The sequence below is a fragment of the Calypte anna genome, chromosome 12, assembly GCF_003957555.1.
Source record: "Calypte anna isolate BGI_N300 chromosome 12, bCalAnn1_v1.p, whole genome shotgun sequence".
Taxonomy (NCBI): Eukaryota; Metazoa; Chordata; class Aves; order Apodiformes; family Trochilidae; genus Calypte; species Calypte anna.
In genome coordinates this window covers 4046587-4068239 of record NC_044258.1, presented here as the reverse complement: position 1 = coordinate 4068239, position 21653 = coordinate 4046587, and the positions used below count along the sequence as shown (strand labels likewise).

The following is a 21653-nucleotide window of genomic DNA, read 5'->3' as shown; positions in this document are numbered from 1 at the left end:
GTCTTTACAAGTGGAAGCAAATAACTCTTCTGAGTCTTCCAGAAAAGCAGCTCTCTAAGATGTATTTGAACAAGACTCCAAATATCTTTTATAACCTGATCTATTAATTGACTGGCAGCTTAAAACAATAATAATAATAAAAAAGTATTAATAGAATTTTTGATATGAATTAATTAATACTAAAAGGTTTTTTAGCTTAATTTAATTTTGTCTTCTGCTCTGTACCACCCTTCTTGCTTTGAGTTTCTCTCTGCAGAGTCTGCTGTAAGGGTTGATGCCACACAACAGTTTGTGATACATGTTTTGAGTATTGGCTGATTATATGCACTGACTCACTGCCTAATGAAGTCAAAGGAAAAATGCTCATACCTGGGGCAGGTACATTACCTTTATAGGGATAACATATCTCAAAGAACTCCAGTTGCTACACCAATGGGCTGTCCTTCTAATTGTAGAAATTAATGGAGTTTTATTGGTTAACAGTAGTTGACTGACTCTTGTCTTTAAATGTGTGCTTTTATTTCCTACCCGATCCACAGTCAAGATGAAATAACCACAACATAAGCTGAATAGCTTGTTAAAAAAACTGTATTTTAATCATCTTTTTAAAGAAGCAAATGCCTAGCAGAGAGCTTATTTAGATAGACTAGATGTTCTTCATTATGTCCAATGATTTATTTTTTTTTTCAAATGAGTCAGAGTACTCAGGGGGAAAAAACACAGCTTCAGAGACAAGTCATTAACTAAATTCAGATGCTTGTATTTATATTATGTTTAAAATCTGCTGCTTGGGCAAATTTGTTAATGTAAACCACACAGAAGCAAGTTAGATCACATTTGATATTCAGCTTTCCTGTGGCATTTCAAATCCAAGCAGCTTTATGTATTCCTGGATTTGCTAAGCCATCAAAAAAGCTTGCAGCATCTTGCAGCATCTTCTATACAGAAAAATATTTAAAGATCTATAAAGTAACTTGCTTCTGTTGTAATGGAAGAAAACACAAACACAATTTCTCTTCTAAGAATATCTTTTCTCTAGTCTGCCTCCTTCAGAATATTGAAAAATTGGCTCACAATTATTTCTTTTCAAGTTGTTGATTCTTCATGCTCTTCTGTAACATGGAATTTTTTTTTTCCTTTCTTAATTTTTTTTGCTTTACTGTCTATGACTACTTAACATTTCTGTAACTAAATTAGATATATCTGCTGATTTCCACACAGTGTCTTATATTAGATTTATCCTGAGGAAGGATTTAACTGCAGAGGTAGGGGTGGACATTAAAATACAATACAATGAAAACTAGTATGTCAACAAACTTGTGGAGAATGAAGAGAACTACTGAGCTTTACTGGTTTATTGTGAGTTTCCACCTAAAGAAATGCCCAGGTTCAGTGTTAATGCTCTTCCACAAAGAGCAGATACCTGGGTAGAAGATGATGGCTCTACAGCCATATTGGTATTAATATAGTCTATTTAAGAGAACAATAAACTAATGAATAAGCTCTAAAATTTTAATCTCCAAAAAGGAGAGATTATTAAAACTTAAAAAGGCAAAGATAAAGCCAGAGCTACTTCTGAGGATATGATTCTTCTCTTTAAGTGGAGCAATAACTACAGGAGTAAACAGAAAGGAATATGCTGTCCTTGAGCAGCAGATGGCAAGTTTGTTCTGGGTATATCCTTGTGCTGATGGGTAGGTGCAGAATGCTTGTTTCCAGGAGGAGGACAGGCTTTCCTGAGCCCTGCAACATCCAGGCAGTCAGTCCCAGGTGACATATCTGCCAGGATTGCACTGCAGTTGATCTGGCAGCAGCAGACACATTCTTTGGTTTCTGGACTCCTTCCCAGCCTCTTGCCCATGGCCCTCTGTAACCTTCAGGTTTGTCATTCTCTGTCTCCAAGAAAGCAGCATGAGTATGTGAGTCTCATTTTGGAATTTAGGGGTGGTGCAAGGTGTCCCTTGAAAAACACAAAGCCTCTGAAGGCAGAGCAAGCAGACCTGCAAGTCTTTTCAGCAGGTCTGGAGGAGTGTTTTCTCGTTTCCAATATACCTGTTTCATACAGAAGCAAACACAGCATGAAGTACCTTTGTGCTCTTGCTTTTAGAAACCTTGGTTTGTAAATGTGCACACACAGTTGGTCAGGAGTACAGTTTTTCATACACTAGTGGAAATCTTTTGTCTCAGTACTTTTAGAGATAAATAATGGAGAGATTTGCCTCTTTCCCAGCATGAAAAAAAATAAAGAAAAAACCATCTGTTATTTGGTTTAATTGCCAGGCCAGTGTTAAACCGTGACAGTCAACTTCTGTGTTTTCTGTTTATAATGTATCCCTTCGTGTTCCTTCCAAGGTTTCATTTTCATTTAATTCTCTTTTAAAAATAAACCCCTAGTATGTATTTAATTTATTTCCAGTCTTCTGTAATTAATTTGCAGATAAACATCTGCTTGCCACATGACAAAGTGATATTGAAAGGAAATGTTTTGTAAGAGACACAATAGTATGTGGACTTGGGGCTGCATAACACTGGTTTAGATCCTCTGTAGACATACAGCCTCCATCCAATCATGAAAATACAAATAATATGGTAAATAATAGTTACATAGTGAATACCAATAAACTGAGTCATGTACTTTGGTATCATGGTTGAATCAAGCATGAAAAATAAGGTTAAGGAAATGTGAAAAAAAGAAAATAAATCAAAAGGGAAATAGAGTAGGGGCCAAAAAAAGGGAACCTGTAATCAACTGAAGTACAAAAAGAGAAAAGGGGAAAGAAAAGAGAAAAAAAGAAAGAAAAAATAATAACAAAGCAAAGAAAAGTAATTGGCAGTTTGCTAATGCTATACAAGAGTTTTGGGCTGGCAATGGGCAAGAAAGCTTCCTCACAGTCTGTTTCAGGCAGTAGTGCAGAACATTGACTTAACCTTAAGAGGTATTTGTAGGAGTGGATTGTAGCAATTTGATTAGCTCTTGAGATACAGAGCTGGTCTGCCAAAAAATACAGGTCTGAAAATAGGTAGATGCAGAGCAATATTTATACAAGTAACCAGCTCTACATTCACTACTGGAGGAAACCAGGCATAGCCTGAGTTTGTAAGGAAGTTTTGGTCAACATTTACTGCAGAGATTACCCCTGTCCACAGTGACATTCACACTGTTATTTTTCACGTCTGCCCCCCAAAGTCTCCTTTCCACTACTGGAAAGGAAACGTGCATGTTGGTATTATCACTTGTGGTTTTGGTTTTAAAAGAAGGGAGCTGAGCAATGTGCAAGATATGACTGCCATGAAGACAAAACTGCTCTTTGTGCAGTTGTTTTTGTAAACTCATTCTTTGGTCCTAATCACACCTGTAGTTTTGTGTAACTTGCATAACAGATCACTGGCAGGACTGTTTGACTTGAGCAAGATGTTTATTCAGATGTGAAGGTGGAAGATGTGTTTATTCTGAGACATAATTACAAGTGGTGAGGCTTCATAAATCCATTTTCCATTTACAGTGTCCTTATGGCATGTAATTTAGTTGAAGAGGAAAGTGCGTTGTCTTGTCTTGTTTCCTTTAATTGCATAAAATGAGAAACTTTATGGTGACTTTTGAGCTCATTATGCTTTGAACGCTCAATGTGCTGTCCTATGAACAAGGTACAATGTTTCCAGCTCTCACAAAACATTGTAGGCAGATTCCAGTGTAGACATTAAAAAAAAATACAGCATGCAAGAGCACATTTATAAAATGATTCTCTTATATAATTCTGAAATTCATATTTTATTGTTTAAGTACAGGTTTTGCTAAAGTTTTTCTCCTGCAGTTGTAGATATAACTTATTTTCATAGTTACAATATAATAAATGTCTCAGTTGCTTACAATTTTTATTTATGCTTATTGAAAAATATAAGCATGCTGCCATCTTCCTAAACATATATTGATGATTTGATGAAAGTTGACCTCTGATGTGCTAATAATCTTTGTAGTTTTATGCTCTAAGATTCAGTTAAACACACTGTTTCATGAAGATTGCATTACTTAACTGTCGTTTAAATCATTGACCTTAGGTCACAACACTCTTATCTTTCAGACACAGACTAAACTGTGAGCCAGTCTGGCTCACAGTATTTCTTACTGCAATTGCACAGTTTTGTGGCATGTGAAGATATGGTTCAGTGGTGGACATGGCAATGTTAGGTTTATGATTGGACTCAATGATCTTAGAAGTATTTTCATACTGGTTTTATGATTATCACAAACAGATTTGTTGCACAGAGACAGCTCAAGCAAGGAGTGGGACACTGATTTGCCAAGTGTGCTATTATGAGATACTGCCATAACTGAGACACTGGTAAACTTCCTGGCTCTGGAAACTAAAATTAAAAAATAAACCACTGATTTTTAGTGAGATCTTAGTTCTGGGTTGGTCTGAGTTAGGGAATAGTCACAGCATTGCTTTAAATACCAGTAACCAGTACTGGTGTAACTGGCTAGATTGCTTTGTAATGTTCCTCTGCTGCTAAACCCAGAGAAGGAGGCTGGTGGAGAGCACAGCTATAGCTGGGGCTATCCCATCAGGAGTGTGTGGGGTGGTGTGCTGGGGTGGCTTCCCTCTGCATGGCTGCTTCAGGGGTGGATCTGAATGTTTGCAGTGGGTTGCAGACTGGTGGCAGTGGGTTTGATTTTTAATGCTTCTGGAATCCAGTCAGGTCATTGTTTGGTATTTGGCAGTATCTGGGATTGTCATAATTTTTGCAAATAGGTTGTATTTGGCTTGCAGAAGTTATGCTGATGTGGTTACTCAACGTCTTGATGTGTGTGGCTCAGTTGGTTACTCAACGTGTGTGTGGCTTCAGTGGAGCAAAACACAGAAATAAATCACTTGACTCCTAAATGGAGCATCTTTGATAAATGAAGAAGTAGCTTACACCTATGGAGGAACTCAGAGTAGCATGACCTGCTTAGCCCTCTGTATGTACAGTCCTTCCTACAGTCAGAGGTTCAAATTGAGTTGGGAGCATGACCTACTGTTCCATCAAAGAGAAGAGCAGCCTATTCATAAGCGGTTTAAAAGCAAATGTGTCTGCTTTTAGTATAGCTTCTGCCTTGCCAGTTTTGCTTTGCATTTTTAGTCAGGATTCTCAAGCTGAGTAACTGAAAACATTTTCTGTAGAGCAGTTTTAGTTCACAGAAAATTGCAGTGCAGTTGTAAACAGCTGTAGAATAAGATCTGTTGTTTAAAAACAGATACTACAAGTTCATTCACTCAGATGGTTCTGTGTGTGTGTAAAATCTGTCATGGGAGAAAGGGCTGACTTTGTATTCCATCATGATGGTTGTCCCTTTGTGATTTGAGACTATTTCTGTTGCAGACAAAAGTTCCCATACGATTCCCTGCTTGGACTCCTGAAGGAGCTGGAAAAACTATTTCCGTCCAGAAGTAATAATAGCATGGGCTTTTGGTTTTGATCATGAACTGACATTTAAAAGTCATCTGAGGGAAGATATTTCTTGATTCAAATCAGCTTTTGCTTTATGCAATTGCAGCTGATCCTTCCCATCTGATAGCACTCTGCTTGCTGTGATACCTCTCAGTTGCCCGGTATCTACTTTACAAGATGCCATAGGAGTTACTGACTTCTCCCAGGGATCTTTCAGTGGATCAGGTCATCCTGTTACCTTAGAAAACCTGAAAAACTGTTTCACAGCACAGCATCTGAGGTGATAATCCAGTACCCACAAAGGGAATTTGGCATTGCAGTTCTGTCAGGGCTGGTGCAGCTTTGCAGGGCATGTGCTTTTTCATTTATGTACCAGATCCCCACATTTACCTGTAGGATAGAGACATTACATTGCATTTTGTTATTCCTCTTATTATTACTATTCCCCTTGCTCAGGCAACTTGTGGCTGTCCCCTCCTGTGAGATGCGGAAGGCCAGGTTGGATGGGGCTTGCAGCAACCTGGTCTTGTAGAAGGTGTCCTTGCCCATGGCAGGGGTGTGGAACTAGATGAGCTTTAAGGTCCCTTTCAACCCAAAACAGTCTGGAATTCTGTGATTTGATGAATATGAAAGGCAAATTATGTGACTTTGTTTTCTGGGGTTTATTCCCTGAATTGTCAGCTTACTTATGTGATAGTTTTTCTTCCTGCTTCTGCTGCAGGGTCACCCTGAGGAGTCACCTTGGGTGAGACAGGCAGGCACCTCCTTACAGGGGCCTGGGTGAGGTCAAGCTCAGTGAGGTCCAGCTCCATGCCACTGCTATGGCACCAGTTTTATCGTGTTAATATACCTGAAGAGAGATGTAGGTATTTGTGTTTTGGCTTTTTGTATGTTTTGTGGATTGCTAAGGTAGGATCTCCCCTTTCAAGGAGATGGATTTTATTCCAGATCCTGCAAATTTCACAGAATGCAGATGGATTGCCAAAACCTTGGCATTTCTTTAAAGCACAAATAGCAGCTCCCTGTGTGCAGAGCTCACCAATGTGCTCCCTCTCAGGTACAGGGAAGCTTTTAGACAGCAGAAAATGTTACACTTTGTGATTTCCTTTGAGATACTTCTGGTTTGTGTACAACATAAAATACCACTGACTGTCTGGGGTAAATGCAGCTGCACAGGAACTGCCAAGCAAGTCATGGGTGCATTTTACAACTCTTATCTAATGTATCAGATCTCTTTTTTCTTATGATTCCCAAAGTTCTCAGTCTGGGCAGATGAAGATTAAACGTTTTAGCTATGGTATACTTGAGATCTAACTCAACTGGAGTTAAGTTCACCAGATACCAGCTAATCCTAAATTTCTAGTTTTTGCACCCGGAAGCTAAGGAGATGGCTCAGTTCTCTGAGACCTGTGATACCAAGCAAATTAAGGCATACAATGAATATCAAAGACATGGGTAATTGAGAAGAAAAGCCTGAAAAACTTGTTTTAATTTTTTTTAAGAGGAGCATAATTCCCCAGAGAGAAAAGCTGAAAAAAAGATCCCTGTTCTCACTTCTGGGTGAGTGTCCTTAGATCAGCCACGGTTTCATGCTGGAGTTGCCATGCACGTTGTTGCACCTTATGTGTCTTTGTTCCCAGGATAGATCGTGGCCTTTATCCCTGTGGTAAATACAGTCCTGGATACTTTGTAGAAATTAAAACTGGTGAATTCCATGTGTTTTATGTCATTTGGCATTCTGCACAAACCCCCTTCAGTGTGTCATAAATTCCTAAACCAGAGCAAGGTCACATCTGGTAGCAATTCGAGTCTGCCAGATGAGGTGTAATCCTGTAAAACCCAACTCATTCTCTCCAGTGCTTTCCAAAGACTTTCTGCTCCCTCCATCAGCCGGACCGCTTGCCCCGGGAGCGCTGGGGAATCAGCGTGGCTGACAGATTTTTCACACTTTATAAACTGCAGTTTTTGGAACACAGCTTTGTATCCAGTACATAGCCCAGGACACACAAATAACAGTGCTGAAGGCTTCCCGGGAACGGGCTGTGCCCATCCTCTCTTCTCTTCTGCAATATGCAGGAATTGTGCTTTTCCTCAGGGTTTTGCTGTATATGCATCTCCTCATTCTCTGGGTGACCCGACACCTTGCATAGTGTGTATGTCCTGCAGAATCCATACACTACTGCTGTTCTGCTTTGCTTTCCCATGCTTTTAAAGTACTTGCAGGAAAAGTTTCCTATCTTAGGTAATTCAAGACATATGTGTTGAAGACACTAAAATACTAGATGCAGCAACGAAGAAATGGAACAACGATCAATCTTGGCATTTCTAGTAGCTAAAAATAGTTCTCATTCCCACTAATGTGGAAGTTGAATAGTAGTTAGTAGGTTTTTCATGTTCTGTTGCTCCACCAGGGGAGGTTCAGATTAGGTATTAAAAAAAATTTCCTCACGGAAAGAGTGGTTAAACATTGGAACAGGCTGCCCAGGGAGATGGTGAAGGCAGCATCCCTGGAGGTGTTTAAAAGATGGTAGATGTGATGCTATAGTGGATGGTTTAGTGGTCAGGAGTCGTACATTTGAACTTCATGATCTTAGAGATCTTTTCTAACTTTGATGATTCTGTGATTCTATCAGTTCTGTTGTCCCATTTTATTTGATGCCAGTGGTCATTCTGGTACCTCAGAGCCTTTTATCGCTTTATGCTTTCAAAGCACTGTATAGAATTGGTGATCAGTTTCTCAAAAGGAGTACCAAAATAGTGTACTAGTAAGGAGTTTAGGTATTTCTTGTGAAACTGATGTATTACAATATATTATTAAATAAAATTTTATTCGAAGGTCTTGCATAAGGACTTTTAAGGCCTGTTTATACAGGTGGACAATACTGTTTTTTCTTTCTGAGTTGACCAAATTTAAATAATCACATTATCACATGAATGATACTGGAAAAAACAAACTATCAAAACTTTAGAAGCCTGTCAGAATTTTAAAAATTTAATAAATTAATACAAGCTACATTTAATAGGCTGCTACAAAGTGGCAGCATATTAAAATCCACTGCAACTGGAAAGCCCTAGAAACCACCTTGCCTGCTCTGTTTTTCCTGCCCTGATTTATTCTCCCTTTTTGAACCTGTTTATTCACAGGCCAAATATCCTGATGTTGTGTCCCTTCCAGAAGGACTGCTGGGAGACTACATAATTCTAAGGAACCCCAAAGTTTCTGGGTAAGCCACTAATTTCATTTCTTGATTTATGCAGATACAGTATTGCAAAATAGATGTTGACAATCTAGATCAGCAGCCTCCTTCAACATTAGGGCACTTTGCTTTATAAAGCCTCTAAATACAGGTATTAGATGATATGGGTTATGTTTTAGGCCTATAGCTGCACTTTAAAAATACTGGAAAAAAACCTGAAATATACATACAGGCTGCATTCGTGTGGCCTTGTTAGGTCAGTCAATCTTGCTGCCATATTTACCCACTCTTTTAAAAAGCTACATGTAAGTAAAATAAAGGGCTCTCGCAGGCTTTTCATTTGTATTTATTTGTATTTCAAGAAAAAATGATCTATTATTTTCTTGGTTTTGGAAGCTCCTGCTACAGTGAACAGTCTAAATTCAGTTTAGGAATGGGGGATGCATCCTCCCTCTTGAGCATCAGAAGCCATCACGTCTGTCTAGATTGGTTCCACCTCAGTTTTCTTTCTGCACTACAGGGCCAGAGCAATGGGAAGGACAGATGCTGAGGCCAATGTCCCTCTTACAGTGACAGGATGGGCCACTGCCATCTCCCATCTGAGAGAGGATTTTCCACCCCTGGGGAAGGAGCTTGTCTCTTCCTGCAGGCAGGGCGTGTGGCAGCCTGCCAGGGACAGCTCATCTGCTCTGCTGTGGTCAGAGGTGCCCCGAGCACAAATCCCTGAGGCGGAGCACAGTTCTTTTGTCTTCTTGCCATTAAAGAACGGAAAGAAAATAAGTTACCATGATAGCAAAAGGCACTGTAGCTGTATTTTTCCATTGTTATAGTACGAAATCAAAAGAGGGAGGAGATCATTGTACTGCTATTTATTATTATTCTTGCTCTGCCACACATGCTGGGTTTGTTTGGGCTCCCTGCTAGACATGTTCTGAAAGGTCTGGTTTTTTAAATACAGAAGAAAGAAACCTCCTTGAAGTTGCATGTAAGGAAACTTAGGTCAGGACCAGTCAAACAACACTGAGAATGGGGACCTCTTCTTTGCAATGACCCATTGTGCAGATCAGTTTTGGAATAGGATAACCTTCCTTCCCATAAGGAATACTCATGAAAGCAGGAGCTGGAAGAGAATATGAAATGCAGATATGTTACAAAGCAGCAGAATTACTGTGAATGTTGTTTGAGAGTGATTTCTGTGTATTTGGCTAGAAAAGTTGTTCCCCTGCAGAAGAGTTCACTTAGTATGTTGTAGTTATCTTGCCCCAGTATGAAAACTGTATACATAATAATACAATATAAATTATAGTATAATAATTAATTAATTATATAATTTCTATGTTTTATTATATGCTTATATTTTAACAATAATTTAGCCTTAAAGGAGTAATGATGGCTAAGATATATATTTTTTTTTTAATTAAAAGCAAACACATGCAGGAATCTAGGCTTTGGGTGTATTTATGCCTGTGTGTTATTCTAAAAAGGCCACAAACAGCATCAAGGTGGGTACCTTATTCCAAAAGTAGAACATCACTATTTATCCAAACCTTTTCTGAAAAAGTTTTTCTGTTTTCATCCTATATCTGAGCACAATTCCTGACCCCAATGGGTGGATACTCGGTAACTGGGGGGCAGAGGGATGCAGCTCTCCTTTGCTTTCCCATCTTTCTTTTTTTACCACTGCACTATGGAAACTGCCCAGTCACAGGACAATCAAAACTGGGGTGTACCACTGGGCCTCTTCCTTGCCATCAGATGACCACTTTTCCTTGGTTATCAGTACTTCTGATTGAGGTAGGTACAGTGCATGGCTGGAGGTGAATTTTGTTTCAGAGCATCATGAGGATGATGAACCTGAACCATGAACCTCCTGAACCCTGGACTTGCTGCTGTGAAGAAACCTTAACAACACTGGTTGCCACTTCACTAACTTGTCTGTGCACATGATGCAGGTTTGAATTAATGATTGTTTGGAAGATATATATGGATGAAGAAGGGAAAACTACGCCTGTTCTGGACCTTCTGACTAAAGTACCAGAGCAAGGTAAAGCCATTTCAGAGCCCCTTTCTGAGCTTTCATGTAGAATGCCTGTCCTCTTTTGTGCCCAAAATCTCCTTATAGAAAATGGAAATCCACTTACAGACCCCATCCAGGCAAAGAAATCCTGATTTAGCAAGCAGCTAAGCTTCACCTCATGTATGAATTAAAAGGGTTTACAAAACAAGTGTCTTCCTCTCCTCACCAGCAAGTCTGTTTTATCCTAGGTACAACACTGACAGCTGCTTTCAGTAACAGTACCACTATTTGAAAGTAATGGTAATTGTTCTGCTTTCCTTGCAGTCTTGGGGCAGAAGATGACAACTTTTGAAAGTGCCCCCACCCGCTTCCGAAGCCTGCTGCATCTGTTTGGGATTGAGACAGCTATCGAGAGCCTGATCAAAGTGGTTAGCTTGGAAAACTCAATACCAGCATGACTTACACCAAGTAGCAATTTCAAAAGTAGTTTTAATTAAGATATTGTGTTACACAGTCTATAATTTTATTGAATATAAACATTAAGTTATTTTCCATTTAGAAACCATACTCATAAAACATGCTATCTGTACAATTATGGCACGTTATATATAAATTGTCATGACATGAAAATAAATACAGCCATTTAAATACAAAAATGCCAAATAAAATAGTTACATGTACAGAGTGATTTCATTATAATTTATCTTTCTGAATCATTAATGTACCAGAGTGGTTTATCTTCTTAACATTTTCTAGATACCTGGAAAGTGTTAAAAGATCATGCACTGTCAAAACCAAGTCCATACAAATCCATTTCATTTCACAGCTCTGTAAAAGTACAGTGATTTCAAAATGACAAGAGAACAGTAAGAGACTCCTAGAACAAAGAGTTAAACAGTTTTCTCATTAAATTAGGGTGGAAGTAGACAATTTGTAGATTTCAAAGACAGACTATACTGAAAAAAAAAAAGTAACTGTATGAAGGAGCATTTTCCACCTTGTAATTGTTGAGCATAAAACTAAACACGAAAGGACTGGTACACTTCTGTAAAGAGAGTTTACTGCTTGCTGCAGTACTGCATTTTGATTTCCTATGTCAAGGGGAAAATCCTAGTAGGCAACACATTACAAAAACATCACATTTCATACCTTCATCCCTGAAGAGACAAAACAGCTTAGAAAGATGTTTTGTAATCTTCTTTCCCTGCCATCAGCTGTACCAGTAGCTCATTTGTCAGCATTTTGCAGGAGACCTCCTGCTCTGCACAAGCCATCACTACCATACCTGTACAATTTTAAGTCACATAGTTCTTGGGCAGGGAGTTAACACAGGGCCAAAAATAAGAACTGTGGCCTCTGGAGAGTATTCAGAGCCTTCCTTTTCAAATGCACAGCAGCTGTAACCATGCAAGCAGTACGACTGCCTGCTCCATTTATGTCAGACAAAGTATTTTATAGCAATAATGAAATAGGTAGAGAAATCAATCAAGAACTAAAGCTACAGTATGTTTGTAATACCATAATTTTAATAATCCACTATTTGATCACTGAAATAGCCCCTCCTACTGTTCTGGCAGGTAAGAAAAAGCTGACAGATGAAACTGGTTCCTGTCAGAACCTACAGCTGAGCAATGCCAGAGATTAAGTTTTCATGACCATCAACTGTGTAATGAAACATCTTGTTAGATATAAGGCAGACTAATTTCAAGTTTGGAATCCAGTAGACAGGCAGAATCCATTGCTAGTTAATCCACTAACAATTCACTGCTTTAGCTGGTTTTGTATAACCTTATTTCATCTTTAGCTCTTTCTAGCATGAAAATGAAACTGATCAGCACGTACACTTCTATTTGCATATGAAATGTGTGTGAAGTTCAGCATAAAACCATGAAAACTTTCCAGCTGTGAACAGTCCTTCCTGTCTTCCCTTATCCAACAATTAGAGGATTTCTGAATTTAAAAATAGCTCTCACCCCCCTCAGGTTTTCTTTGAAAGAAGGGGTTATTACCACTGTCACCCACCAGTTTATTGCACTGTTGTAGTATCCCATTTCAGTGAGGGCAGCCCAGGACCCTGTCCCCAGCACCTGGAAATGGAATCCCAGAGATGGCTACCACAGATCACTGGTGTGAGTGGTGTTATTCTCTTATTTCATGTTTTTTCCATGAGCTGTGCCAATATACAGGTTTTTCTGGTTTTTCTTCTTGAATTTGAGGTAAAAAGGAACAACTCAAACATTACACTGAGATCCAAATCGAAATATTTTTTACATCCTACCCTAGATTATTGTGAGAAACATGACCAGTAAGCATACACTGTCCAGGTAACCGCAGGTCACTGTGGCTTTAGCACCATCTCTCTGCAGAGTTCAGGGGGTGTAATCCCCCCAACTGTACAGGGGAAATGGCTGTAGATTTCATCCTACTACCCTCACTTATGAATATATTCTAAGTCTCCAGCTCAGGGCCTTCCTCAAGGATGGCTTTTACTGCAACATCCCACAAGACTTCAGCTGCAGATACCAGTGTTTAGAAAGTAAAGTCATCATTCAATGGCTGAAGTAGTGACAGGAGCTGAGCTCCAGCACTCAGCCTCAGAAACTGACCCCCTGCAGCTTCTGGAAAGAAAATCCTGAAAATACCTGAAAGTATGTGGGGTACTGCAGTAATGCCAACATTTGGTGCAATCTGAAAGACCTGAAATAATCTATAAAACTCAGAATATATTTTTATAGCTCAATTTAAACCAGATTAGAGTGAGTGGTGGTTTCACCTTCAATAGCAGCATATAATGTGTAGAAAATAAAAGACCAGTAAGTCAGATGATTTGAGCCCAGCTTTCCCATAAAACTCAGGTGCTTACCTTTAACCCTTTTGACTTCATTTCAGAAGTTTTAGGTAGATTGAAGGCAATCACCATGCTTCTAGATCCATCTGGTGTCCTTAATCTCATGCATTAGTACTTCAAAGTGTTCTGCAGTAACAGGGTAGTTCCAGACATCAGTAACACTTGAGTAGCCTATTCAGTTGTATTTTCTGTGGACTTAGTGCTAAAGTTTTACATTAGGTTTTGTCAGAGCCTTCCCTCTTCCTAGTGGGTATGAGTGAGACTGAAAGCACAAGCTCCAAGGCAATTCTCTTGTTAGTACTTAGGCTTTCTACGTTAGTGCAATACTTCAGGAAACCTTTACTTCTGTGCTCTTTCAATTCTAAGGAAGTAAACTTTTAGTAGTAATTTGACCTGTTCTCTAGTTCCAAGGTATGGCACATTATCTGTTCTGTCATATTAAATACATTCATTAAGGTTATATAGCAAACGTGTGGTTTAGTGCTATTCCATGTCTTTGAAAAGGCAATACCAATTAGAAATCATTTCTTAAAGCAAAAACATTCACAGCTGAAAAATGCACTGAACACAATAGAAAAAAAATCACCATAATTGTATTCCATTAATCTTTCACTTTCTAATGTGTTCAAATAAAAATAACTTTAAGGAAATGGTTACACTTTGTGGAGAACTAACGTGCAGTCTTCGTTCTCCTTGAAGAGACTGGATATGACTGGGTCATCTTTGGCCTGTACGTTCTTCAGGTAATAGTTTACTATCTTGCCATCCAGTTTGTACTGATGAGGAATGCTTTCATAGGGCTTTAGATCCAGGTCCAGGACAGAAACAGAAAAGGTGAATCTTGATTTGGATGTTAGTACCACAGGTCTCTGCTCAGAGCTGCAAAACAAAACCACAGTGCAAATCTTGAGTCACTGAAGCCAACATTTGTCACTTGTGTATGCTGAGTCCACTCACAGAAGTGGCTCTCATGCTTACTGTGGAACTTTCACAGGAGTCAACAAAATAAGCTTCAGCTAATGCAGCTTTTAGAAAACTACAGCTCCAGCTTAACCAGCTCTAAAGTGAGCTTGCTGGCACCTCTTCCAGTTGTTTTCCTTTCAGCTTCCACCTGGCTTGAGCCAAAACATTACTGTCAGTTACTGTGTCTTTGTACTTACTAAGCCCAGCCTGTTTCTCAGGGCTGTGCATGTGAAGCAGAGGCCTTTGGAACCAGCAGAAGCAGGAAGAATCACTCCAGCTCCTACTGAGTTCAAGGTAATACAAACTTTATACCAGAACCTGTGTCCAAGCATACTGAAGGATGGAGGACTTGGTAATAACAAGTCAACCATTGCACAAGTCATCTCCATCATGAACACTTCCTTCAAGAACTGCAGGGAAAAGGGAGAAAACAATAGTCTCTAAAAAAAAACCCTGAGGCTTTGGTAAGCAAACTCCCCTACCAAGAGCAGACTATTATTGCTGACATAAGTTATAATGGATGATATTGCAACAAAGTCACCTGCCTTATGGTGAAAGATGCCACCTCTTGATTACTGCCTTGTTTTTATTTCAATTAGGCAGTTAAAGGCAATTCATCTTGAAAAATCTCTCCTATGTAAAAATTGTACCTGGTTAAGACCACATGCATCTACTACAGTCAATGAAATTCCAAGAAGGGAGTAGATATAAAATTATAACCCTTTTTATCAACTTAAAACTCCTCAGAAACAGGTATAACAGGTTCTAAGTGTCTTAAATCAGAGCTCCACCTCATTAATATGCTCACAGCCAAATCTCTGGACACCACTGCCCCTGAACCTCCCTTTTTTTTTTTTAACAGTTTCTTCAATAGACAGAATGGTGCAAATGTGTCAGATTTCTCACAGAGCAGGAGTCACTGACAAGCAGCTCTCTCTTACCATTCATCTTGCAGACAGGGTGAAAGGGCAATCATGATGGAGCAGTCCTTAGCAGTCATTGCTATTCTGTACTGCTGCACCTATGCAACACAAAACCAACATTAATTTTCTAGTATATTTGTACTTGTCTTTGTAAAGCATCCCTTTCTTTATAAAAGGTGCTAGTAACAAATGGTTATCAGGAGCAAGGGATTTTATAGCATCCTGTACAAGAATGTTTACTTCCTACAGCTACTTTCCTTGAAGGCTAAAGCAGCATCAGTTCATGTAAATACATCCTCAGTCAAGAAAGGAAAACAACCAGCTTGATTCTTCTCTCTAGATCTGGTGCTCAACATGTTAATTCTTACACTCTGGAACACTTAAGACCTTTGACCAAGCCAGCAGTGATGCCAACTTAATGCTTTTTGTTCACCAGGTCTTCACAAAAATTGACAGACAAAATAAGCTTCAATAACATGCACAGGAGAAGTACCTTTGTTAATGCAAATGCTACTGTCCCATCATCATCAGTGGAAAGATCCAGCAGCTTCTCATAAAATGCTTCATTGTAAGGTCCATCTATCTGTAATGTGCTTCTAAAGAAATTTTAAAAGAAGATTTATAGACAGCCAAGATGATTTACTGATTTTCAGTGAGATCCTTCTTCAGCAGCCCAGATACTCAGAAAAAACAGTAACACCCATCAACATAGCAACAAGTTAATGCTCAGAGATCTAACAGCATGACCAGTCTGTTATCCTCACATCACTTAAAATTGAACCTTAAACAGAGCATCTTGTTTTAAAAAAGATTTCTTAATCCACTGCCACCTGTGTATCACAAGAACAATATTTTTTGCAAAACCAAGTGAGTTTCAGAATTTGTTTAAGTCTGCAGGAACTCACAAAAAGCTCACAGTAAAGAGCCAAAGCCCTGCTTTGTCCCCAGCTCCACCATGCATGCCAGCAAGGGGTCCCTTTATTGGCCTCCCTCCTTCCCATGTTAAATACCCAGCTCCTGCTGACCTCTCAAATCAGGGTTTGCAGCATACAAGCACCCCACAGAGAAAGCAAGACCTTTTCTATTTATTTGTTTAAAAGTATAAATACACAAGTAAGCCACACTGCAAGTGATTTAAACAATTTAAACTTAAGCCAACCCCCAGTGCCTGTAAGAAACCCTTTCAACTCCCACTGGAGTCCCAGGGAGCCAAAGGAGCAGACATGTCTTGCACGTGAAGCCAGCGTGCCCTCCTGTGAGCAACAGCAGCATTACAGGCTCAGTACTGTCCCAGTCAAGGTTTTTTTTTTCTAGTAATTATTATTACAATTTATAAGCTTTAATTAAAAACAAATGTAGCAGCTTGCAATGTCTGCTATTTCTTCACCAGACAAGAAACATAGTAAAATAAAGATTCTTGTCCCTCAAGTATGATTTGCTGACTTTTTAATTTTTTTTTTATGCTTTGGGTTTGAAGGGACCTTAAAGATCATCAAGATCCAACCCCTGTGCCTGGGCAGGGCACCTCCCACTAGACCAGGTTGTACAAAGCCTCATCCAACCTGGTCCTAAATACCTTCAGGGAGAGGGCATCACCAACTTGGGATGTGGGTTACAAACAGCATTTGGAGCCACTGGTCACACCAGGGCAGGCTAGATAGCAGCAGATTGACACCTTTGTGAGATCTTGCAGGGGCAGGCTAGGTTGCTACTGAGCACCAAACCCAGGGGTTTATAAGGCAGGTTTAGACAGGCCACTAGAAACCTGGAGAATTACTGTAAAGGTGTAATTATTACTGAAGACACAGGCTGCAGAAACCAACCATCCATTTTACTGTGTCTTTTCTCAAACATACAACCTCTGCTACTATGGAATGGGGCATTGTGTCTCTTACCCTGTTGTGAACTTCTCATAATTATTACTTTAAAATTACATTAAAATATTAAACAATAAAACAGGTTACACTTTTGTGTTATCTGGCATTTTGAGTTAGTGAGAAATGCAGAATATGCAATACATCGAAGGAAGGTTCTATACAGCATAAGAGAGAACAAAATAGTTGTGGCTGCATAGAGCCAAGTGTGTCTGCATCCCCCTTAATCAGAACTGAAAAGAAAAGCCATCAAGTCTTACCTCTCTTCAGGAAATTCCTCCAAGTACTGCTCAACTCTGCTGTACAAAGGATAGAGTCCTTCAATATCCAGCATGTCGAGCATCTGAGCCTGAAGGGTTTTATAAAGGAGACAACCCCGTGGTAAGCCAGAGCTCTCCAATTTATGTTTACCTAGAAGAAAATGTATTTTCAAATAAGGCAAACATGAGGTGTCACCTTTGCTTCATTGTGTCATTATATGTGCTTGTTGCTCAAACCAAATCCAAATACTCTTCAAACCACAGAGGAAAAATGGAAAAGGAAAAAAAAAAACAACCAAACCACTTCTGTTTCCACACTGATGTGCCAGGTGCACGTACTTACCTGCACATTTAAACAGCTCATATTTGAATGCAGAATAGAACACCTGGTCTACAACACTACAAATTACTGAAAAATAAAGAAACCCAAACCACATACACTTCCATGGTGATCTGCTTGGTTGAGAGTACAAGAGAAATTTTTCATGTTTAAAGCCACCAAAAATTCAGTTTCAAGCTGGCAGAAAGTAATTCAGCATTTCAAATATTGTGTCTTTTTAAAACAGTATAAACAGATTTGTATTTACTGTCCCTTCTTTAAGATAGCTTTTTCTCCAACAAAATACAGCAAAATCTTCCTCAAAGACAAAGTAAGAAAAATGCTGTTTGTGTAACTAGGATAACTAGCAGCATCTTGAATAACTATAGAGTATTACAAAACTTATGCATTGAGGAATTACATGATTTTATAGTTTTCCAAATCTCATGTCCCACTCCTTTTCCCTCCAGTATTTATGCCTCTTTTTTTTGCCAGAAGAACAGCAGCAGAGGAACAGAAAAAGAGATATATTCTATCTGGGGAGGGCTGAGAGGAGAAGCAGGGCAAGGGAAGAAACAGGTATCATGCAACAAACTAACCAGAGACTTCATCATATAAAACAAAAATTCTCCATTCATTTAAAATAACTCATGGTTATCAGCTCAACTTGGCATTTTCTTCCTCCACGACCTTGTAATTTTATTTTTATCCCTGTCTGAAGGCACAGTGCTAAGTGTCACTACAAGGTCATACTAAAAACAATCATCAGTCATGCAGCTCATTTTTTAATGTTACTAAAACTCCACTGTTTCCATTCTCACTTTGGGATTGAACAGCCAGCGATAAGCAAAAACCTGGCTCATTACAGGGTGACAGCTAATTATTGACAGTGCTCAAGAAATTATTTCTTACCATTTCTTACTAGCTCCTTATTAAAAGCACTTGCTTCACAGTAGCTTCTTCCTTGTGAAATGGGAACTGTCTTCATGTCACCTGCCCTGCAGGCGTCTGTACTACTTAGTAGCGTCATAGTTATAACGTGGATTAATTCTTTAACAATTGTCCTTGTACAGTGTGGCCCACTGACCAACCCATTGGAAGGAAAAAAGAAAGGTTTTAAGTGACGAGCAAGTTCGTTCCAGTCAGAGACACAGTCCTGGTCATCTTTACACCCATAAATTAGTTCCCCATTCTGCAAATGAGAAAAAAATATAGGTATTTAGGCACTTCATGAAATCCACTTATTCATGCTTAGTTAATCAAAGCATCAGATTTAATATTTTAAGACACACGACACAGAGAAGTGTTATTAGTTTAACAGCATACAAATACACATGTTCCTAATCTCTTCTAAATTAAATTACAAATCTTAAATTTTATCAGACACCACAGGTAACCACCTTTGAATTAGGACCAAAAGGCCCATTTAAATCAAGTCCTACTTTCCCAATTTAATCAACTCTTAAGTAATCAAAATAATAAAAGTGAACTGATGCTTAGCAAATTTTCCTATCACTTCTTTCTGAATAACATCATTAAGGAAAAAGAGCCATGTGAGCCAACCTTCTTTTAGAAGGCAAATAGGAAGATGGAGGGCTATAAAAAAGGATAGAAAAGATGTTAGTTCCCTGTACTAACAGAAGAAGTAGGGCAGTTCATACAGCTTAAGTAATTCAAATTATTTGTTTAGTATTGGAAATAAATTGTAAAAAAATCTTATTTCAACGTCCTCAGTGAGGCTTCTGGCTTACATGAATGCTGCAACAGTCGTTTAACAAAGTATCTGCAGCAACATGCAGAGTTCTTTAACTTCTTCCATCTAAAGAATCACAGTTTTCCAACTTCGGTCATCTTTAAAAGTCATTTTCTATTAGCTGTTCCTTGGCAATTCTCTCAAACTACATTATCTGTCCTAACTTGAAATCTAAGTAAGAATTCCCTTGTTTGCTTTTATTGGTAGGGTGATGGTGCTGATGAAGCAGGTTTGAAGTAGGACCTCAACTGTTCAGATGCTCAAGTAAAATTGCTTAAAAGCCAAGACAAAAAAAGCAGACAGAGATTTCACTGCTTACCTTAAATATTTTCAAGTTGTTCTGTGCCTCCTGTAATAAACTCTTCAAAGCAAAGTGCATTCTCTGTTTATTTCTAGGGGGGAAAAAAAAAATCCAAGAATGTTTTATCACAGCCTTTAGATGTTTACACCCGTGCCTGGAGGGCTCTATGAAAAAACTGGGCACCTGAAATGAACACACCCATTACTCAGGCTGAAGTCACTGCACAGACAAAGTGACTGTTTGCAATTACAGCTTCAAATCTGAGTAAAATAAATTGTTCTGAGTTTTGTGTTATGTAGCAAAAGGCACTGGTGCATTAATCAACTCCTGAACAAGGTGTACAGCTGTATGAGTCAGACAAGCAGGCACTGATCACCTGTAACACTGCAGTGCGTGTCAAAGTAATCTGAGAGAGAAATCTATTTGGCAAAACCAGAATCAAGTCACAGATTCCTTACCCTGAGAAGAGATCCAACGGGCAGTATTTACTTGGTCGCTTCCATTTTCCATTTGCTACCTGTTGAAAGCCCACACCACTGCTGTTAATCTCTTTGTCTGGAACAACTACTCCCAATTACTTTAACAGTCAGGTGTGCAGCACTAACATTCTGTCTTTAGGAGTCCTACAACATTTAAAACCCTCTGAACATACATTTCACAACTGTGAGGGGTCTGCCCAAGTTACTGCTCAAGTAACACAAATTGCACTCACAAATGGGAAGCCTGGAGAAAGGTCCCATTAAATTACCATGAGGCACAGTACACAATTTCAGACACATAATTGGACATCAGTCGAACAGCTTCCGTGTGGGTTACAGGTGTTGTAAGTCATGGAATGCCACTGAGCACTTGGTGAGCTGCACTTGAAAGGCAATTTAACATTGGAGTTACCAAATCAGCAGGGTTCATAGTCCTCTAGACCAATATTGGTTTTGTTTGCTTCCAGCTTCCTACAGAACTTGTTCCATCTCTCACTAAGCAGATTCACACCCAGCAACTCAAACATGTATCCACCTACTATCTTCAGTCATATCAGAGACTTCATAGCAAAGTGCGATACGGCCAAAGGAAAGCAGGATGACTATTAAAAAAAAAATTACCTTTAGATGCTGATGCATACAGTAACGACACACCTTGTGCTTTATCTCCTGTGAAACATGGCTGGAAAAAGGAAGGAAGCCACACTTTGGCTAAAACAAACAGACACAAAAGATTATGAATATAAATGTATTTTTGTATGTAAATATAAGGGCACACCATATGCAGGTATGGAAGGAAAGCAAGGGAACTTAACAAACAAACCAACCAACCACATCCAATACTACATTATTCCTGATACTATTATTCCCAATTATTTAGAGTCCTCATTTAAGGACAGACACAACTGCTGTGGCCTGTAAGAAAGCCTGGTACTATAAGGGAATTTCCCAAGTTTTGAAAGATCCAGAATTGGAAGAAGGGTGGAATCTTTCATCCTATGGGTGACAGTGAAAGTGGTGAACTCTGTCTTATCCCACCCCTGCATGCCTCTGAAACTGCTCTGGTTACCACATGCTTAGAAAATGCCAGCAAACCCCCAACGGGATCTTCTCCTGTCCAATACCTTAATCTCTATGCAGAGGATTGGCCGGGGTTCCACGAAACGATAGGTCTGCAGCCTGGTGAGATTAGGAAGGCACATTGCATAACCACTCTGAGTGTCCATGTCTTTATCACAGCGAGACTCTGGAAAAAACAAACAAAAAACAAACAGAAACACAAAAATTAG

The 21653-nt window shown here is 39.1% G+C and overlaps 2 protein-coding genes across 3 annotated transcripts in view; one reads left to right on the top strand and one right to left on the bottom strand.

Annotated features, from left to right (window-relative positions):
• CENPP (centromere protein P) overlaps window positions 1-11600 on the top strand; it is a 123193-nt gene extending 111593 nt beyond the window's left edge. Inside the window, exons 7-9 of the mRNA XM_030458751.1 lie at window positions 8575-8654; window positions 10580-10671; window positions 10969-11600. Of these exons, the coding sequence (XP_030314611.1) occupies window positions 8575-8654; window positions 10580-10671; window positions 10969-11102 (306 nt within the window). The 3' untranslated portion in view covers window positions 11103-11600. The remainder of the gene's footprint in view (window positions 1-8574; window positions 8655-10579; window positions 10672-10968) is intronic.
• The window catches only part of IPPK (inositol-pentakisphosphate 2-kinase), a 31845-nt gene continuing 21312 nt past the window's right edge, over window positions 11121-21653 (bottom strand). The window contains exons 5-13 of one of the 2 annotated variants that reach the window (XM_030458748.1): window positions 21489-21610; window positions 20986-21075; window positions 20344-20402; window positions 19904-19976; window positions 18744-19023; window positions 17513-17663; window positions 15872-15974; window positions 15397-15476; window positions 11121-14371 (exon numbers count right to left, since the gene is read on the bottom strand). In XM_030458748.1, the coding sequence (XP_030314608.1) occupies window positions 14146-14371; window positions 15397-15476; window positions 15872-15974; window positions 17513-17663; window positions 18744-19023; window positions 19904-19976; window positions 20344-20402; window positions 20986-21075; window positions 21489-21610 (1184 nt within the window). In that variant the 3' untranslated portion in view covers window positions 11121-14145. The remainder of the gene's footprint in view (window positions 14372-15396; window positions 15477-15871; window positions 15975-17512; window positions 17664-18743; window positions 19024-19903; window positions 19977-20343; window positions 20403-20985; window positions 21076-21488; window positions 21611-21653) is intronic. The other variant, XM_030458749.1, reaches the window with a different exon arrangement.